General features: G+C 37.7%; 1 protein-coding gene across 4 annotated transcripts in view; it reads left to right on the forward strand.

Annotated features, from left to right (window-relative positions):
- The window catches only part of rbm24a (RNA binding motif protein 24a), a 44,007-nt gene extending 38,449 nt beyond the window's left edge, over positions 1 to 5,558 (forward strand). For all 4 annotated transcript variants that reach the window (XM_078241792.1, XM_078241782.1, XM_078241809.1 and 1 more), the window contains one exon: positions 3,438 to 5,558. In XM_078241792.1, coding sequence (XP_078097918.1) covers positions 3,438 to 3,777 — 340 coding nt within the window. In that variant the 3' untranslated portion in view covers positions 3,778 to 5,558. The remainder of the gene's footprint in view (positions 1 to 3,437) is intronic.
- Positions 5,559 to 6,000: the final 442 nt, after the last annotated feature.

A 6,000-nucleotide genomic window follows, 5' to 3' on the forward strand; every position in this document is an offset into this window, starting at 1 on the left:
ACAGTGGGCAAGCTCACAAAGCTGGAGGCTTGAAAGCAGGATGCCCTGGCAGGTCAGAGAGAGGCTGCTTCAAAATGGAGGCACCCACTCTCCAACATCATTCAATAAATTTAAAATGGAGTTAAACTGGCCCCCTCTGCCTTTGGGGACCTGGAGGCCATCTGGAAAATCACCATCAGCTTTAATAGGCTGTAAACAACCTTAATTGGAAACCACCACTTGTGGCCCACCCCCAATCACACCTGCACAAAGATGGCCTGGAGACAGGATGGAACTCATGAACTGGCATACAGGCCAGAGACGCTAATTTTAGCATCCAGCCACTTCTAAACTCTAGTTGTGTGTTGGTAGTCCTTTGTAATGCGAGGGTATTATTTAACGATGAACAAATTCATTTTTCTTGCAGTAACTATAGGTAAGGGGCAGAGATTGAATCCCAGCAGTGGCATCTTTTTTATTCATTAACAAGATGTGGACATTACTAGCAAGGCCAGTATTTTTTGACCATCCCTAATTACCCTTGAGAATGAACCACCATTTTTGTAGCAACTGAGTAACTTCCTGGGCCATTTCAGAAGGCTGTTAAGAGTCAACCACATTGCTGTGGATTTGCATAAACCAGACCAGATAAGGGCAGTAGTATATTTCCTTCCCTAATGAACGTTAGTGAACCGCATAGGCTTTTCTGGCAATTCGGTAATTTCACGGTCACTATTACTGTGCTAGCTTTTTTATTCCATGTTTTATTTTAATAAATTGAATTTAAATTGCCCAACTGTTGTAGTTGGATTTGACTCCTATTTTCAGGTCATTAGTTGAGGCCTCTGAATTACTGGTCCAGCAATGTAACAAATGTGCTACTGTACCCTAATTTCAACACTTCTGTCATTATTAAATACTAAGAAAGATATTGCATTCTATCTGGGGTTAGAAGGAAAGAAAGATTTGCCCACAACCTGCCCCATGTCACATACACGTTCCATCCTTATGACCGCCATTGGCACAATCTTGGCCAACCCTCAGTCCAGCCTGTACCTTCCTATTCTTCGATCAAGGACGGTAAAAGGTGGTAGTGATCTGTAAATATCTGTTTTTATCCAGTACGTACAGGTGAATTTATAAGATTTAATTTTGTTTACCTCTACCTCTACAATGTAAGAGCATCTTTAAATCCAGTTTTGTTATTCAAGCTGTGCTTTCCTTCACATTGAGCAGATTGTAAGCCATATGTTTAACGAGGTAAAATTCAGTGTGCATATTTATGTACACTTCACGTTAAGTGGAAAGTTCAAGTGTCTGACTTTATAGATATTGGACATGATTCACTGGTCTTTGTTTCTAATTTGGGTTCCTGAAGTCTATTTAGAACTACTCATACTATAGCAGTTCAATTGCTGCAATTATGGACAAAATGAAAGATCACTTAAAATTAAGGGAAATTTTACTTAACTGGAATGAAGCCCTCATGTTTCAGGTTGTAGGGGGTTATAATAATGCCACAATGCTTTGCTGCAATTGAGGTTTGCAATGAAAGTTGTTGGTCAAGAATTGTAGGAATAATCAAAATAGATTTCTGTTATAATTTTTAGTACATTTTGTCATTCCTGTCATAGTCATTATATTCCTCAGTTGGAAATGGTATAATAAGTCTTTCAGTTGATAATTGATGTACTTTAAAATCCCACAGCATCTTTATTCACCAAGAATCTGGATATTCATCTGTTTTTTCTAAAGTGAACCTTTTACACTCCTTGATTTTTTTTTCCCTTTGGCTTTTTATTGCACATGGAATAATGCAATAAACTGTCGAATTATTAATTTTGAAGCAAGAAGGAAATTGCTTCTTCCAATATCCTAAAACTTGAAAAGGAAATGCCGTTGTGTTTCTGACATTAGCAGTTTTACTGAATTGGACTCGTCAGCTAACTCCCAATCATCTTTTCAGTTTATCCACATTTAGCAATAATATGGAGCTGTCCTCCAGGAGGAAAACAGGACAGCCGATTGTACCATCAACTTCTACCTAACTGCTAAACAGCATGAAAGAAAGAAGCTATAATTAACTGTGGACACAGGTGTTGCAACATATCAACTAATACGAGATGAGTTTCTCCAAGTTTTATCTAGCTGTTTGGTGATCAAGCCTGCTTTCAGGTTTTAATATTTAGTTCACACTGATAACTAATAACTCAGGAAGGGAAGTCTAAACTAATGAGCATTTTACTAACTGACGTGGAACTTACACAGTCACGGCTGAAGAAGAACACGCAGAATCACCGGATTGCTTGAGCGCCTGACTGGGCATTGTCATTTAAGCAGTGTAATCCCATAGATGATAGAACACCTCAAAAATAGTTTCTTTAAAGCTAGATCATCCGTATTGTCTTTCTTTTAAAAAATACAGAATTTTTCAAAAGTCTCTGCAGCCAACTTTCCACCCTCACTGTGACATGTCTTCCTTTCATTCAATCTCTTTGTCTTTTAGTGTCTTTTTTCTTTTGCATGTCATTAGGCGGATCGTTGCAAGCCAGATGATGGGGTCCAGGTCTATGTGTTTTCATTTTGCTCAAGGACTTCTTCCTGCGACCTTTTCCTAGAAAGTAATGCAATGCACATGTACTGGACTTCAGTGCTGTGATTTTAATAGTGTTTGTTGGGTCTCTTCTGGAGCCTCGTTGGTGACGAGTGAGAACCTCACTAGATTTCACGTGTAGAGTGATCTTGCAGTGTGACCATTTGTTTATCACCATGTGGCCTTTGTTTGGTACTTTTAATTTTTTTATTTTTTTGTTTTTTGCCTGTGTTTTACTTTAATTAGGGTGATGGGGTTGTGGATCTGTGATATGATATTAATGAGTGCCGAGACTGCATAGCAACACATAGGGTTGCCATGATATATTCATAACTATTGCAACCAAAAATATCAAGAGACATTGCCCTGCAAAATGTGACAGTGAAATCTTGTGAAAAGAATTCAAAACATTTTTTGAATTTTTAGGAGCTAAGACTAAAAACCTGGTAACTAATGAAACCTGGTGAAATGTTTACAATTTTCTTTGCATTATCACTGACTTCAACTTGTGCAACTAGAATAGAATCCTATTTCTTATGATTAACTGCTTATGTTTGTAAATTTGCAAAATGTTAAAACTTACTTTTTGATATATAATATTAATTGATGCACAAGTGTTTTCTCTCGCTAGTTTTAGTCACAAATCATACTGTATCTAGTTGGCCAAAATTTTTTGTAAAATTTATTACACTTGTAAAGGCCCTTGGGCATTCAAAGATTAGGCTGTGGATTAATTAAGCCTTCGCTTATTGTGGCAACCCTATATGCACAATAACAACTAGAATCTTAAAGACTGTGGACAGATTGAGTCAAAAGTAATGCTGACTGTTTCTTTACTGGTGTTTTCTTCTTTCTTATCCCACAGGATCCCCACTCATTATGTCTACCCACAGGCCTTTATGCAACCTGGAGTCGTCATCCCACATGTCCAACCTGCAGCCGCCGCGACCCCTTACATTGACTACACAGGAACTGCTTATGCGCAGTACTCCGCAGCCACAGCTGCGGCTGCCGCCGCCGCCTACGAGCAATATCCATTCGCCGCCTCCCCCGCTGCCGCGGCAGCAGCCGCTGGTTATGTCACCGCCGCCGGGTACAGTTACGCGGTGCAGCAGCCCATGCCCAGTGCAGCTCCTGGGGCTGCTGCTGCCGCAGCCTTCAGCCAGTACCAGCCGCAGCAGCTGCAGACAGACCGCCTGCAATAACACTGGGACATTTAAAAATAAAACTAAAAGTGCACACTACTTTTAGAATCAGGAGAGCAACCATATATTCCAGAACTCCCCAACTAGTTACAACCACAGCACACAACAGGAATGGACATGGGGTGGGGGAAAAAAGTGTACTACTTTCAGATTGCGAGGAAAAATATTTTTGCAGCTTTTGATTACTACAAAAAATTGTGTTATATATACTGTCGTAGCACAAGAAGATGGAATAGCAGAAAATGCTTTTTTGTTTACGATCAAGAAAAACTTTTAAGATGCAAGTCCAAAGCCTTCAACCAGCCTGCAATGTTCATGTATTAACAACGGGACATAACGTAGTATAATTGTTTTGTGCAAACCATTTCTTCATCAGGGAAAATGCTGCAATATTTTCAGCGTGTAACTGCAGGAGTTGCATGCAATAACATTGCGACATGCAATAAGAATAATTTAAAAATAAATGAAATGTGCACATCAGGGGGTTAATGAGATACAGAGACAGTTCTACATTAGAGTAACGACTACCGTTTCAATTTCAAAGCACTGAATGTCATACTCCTTTTTTTTTTAACTCTGACCTATGCAAAGTATTTGAGATATTTGAAGTCTCTCTCGGGCATCGAACAATCAAAGCATATGACCATGTGGCATGATGGACAGGCACCGACGTTATTTATTTTTAAAAATATATTCTTCCCTTCTATGCATGAATGGAACTCTGAGCAAGTGATCTGGATTTAATGGACAGAACAGCTGTGCGGACAATTAATAAGGTAGACAGTTCTGGAAATACACATCACTTGTGCGTGTTTGATGACCTGTCACATTTTAATCCCCCCCGTCCTGTTTCACTTTTCGGGAAACTTTAACTGCTGCTGTCAGCACTTTGGATTCTGAAATCGGATCAGCCCCTAACAATAACAGTCTCCTCTTTCTGTTTTATTGCATCTGTCCATGGTCATTGATTGAAAGCAAAAAGGAAAGAAATAGTGAATTTTATTAGTCATTGGTCAAAACTGTGCCTTATAAAAATATTGTAATACTATTTTAAAATTATTTATTGTAAATGTTTTTACAATCTGCGCACTATGGAAGGGGACATAAGTGCGAAACTGTATATGTATTCAGCTCATTGCAATAAATTATTAAGTAGGTATTAGTTTAGAATGTTAGACCATATCAACCTTCAAAATGTTGACTCCAGTTTATTTAAGATATTTCTATGACGCACTATTCAGTGGTATTGTTACCTTGACATTTGTCAATTTTAGGATATTAAATTAATATTTACTCAAGGGTTTTTTTCGTAATGTTATAAGCTGTACACAGAAAGACCTCTGACTTTAGGAGTTTAGAAATGTCTAACTTTTGGATTTATGTTGAAATATTTTAAACTATTATTCTGCCTGGTAGAAAGTTGTAACTGCTGCTCTGTAACCTGTTTCAAATTCTCAATTGCTTGCTGACTTCAATGTTTTTATTCTTATGTATGCTGCAAACAGGTGAATATTCTAAATGTAGATTTTTTTTTATACTTGAAAAAAATCTAAGATTTTCTTACAAGGGAAAGACAAACGAGCATTTTGAAGACGTTTTTCATGTTGCTGAACAAGTTTAATTATTCAGGCAATGGTAGCTAATATTCTACAAAGTTTCATCTTCAATGCATACGTACTGTTGCCTCCATGTTTCTATAACCATGTAAACTGCTTTATAATATATCATCATTCACCTCTACTAAATACATTCAAAATAAAAAAAACATTAAAAACCTGGAATTCATGGTATTTGTTTTACTGACAATTTGAATTCTCACTTGGATTTCATTTGAAGATGGAAGTATTCCCATTATCACTAAGCTGTGGCTCTATGAAATGAGTCAAAAGTACTCCACAGCAGGTAAAAGAAAACTAAAGGGTGTAATTTTGATTTTGGGTGATTATGTAAAACAGATTATATCAATTCACCTTTCACAGGAAGTCAGTGGAAGTTAAAATGTGGATACATGTATAACAAATACCTGAATTAATATCTATTTTAGACTATCAGCCAAAGTCAAAGTTACGCCGAGAATGTTTGGGGGCGGGTTCTTTTGGTCAAAGGCTTAAAACAGGTGCTAAATGGGTGCAGTGTGAATGCGATTAGCCTGTTTGAAAGTCCAGGTTTAGCACTCAATTTTGGTTTTAATTAATGGTCACCGTAATTTCTATTTGTCATAGA

This window comes from Mustelus asterias, chromosome 2 (assembly GCF_964213995.1).
Source record: "Mustelus asterias chromosome 2, sMusAst1.hap1.1, whole genome shotgun sequence".
Taxonomy (NCBI): domain Eukaryota; kingdom Metazoa; phylum Chordata; class Chondrichthyes; order Carcharhiniformes; family Triakidae; genus Mustelus; species Mustelus asterias.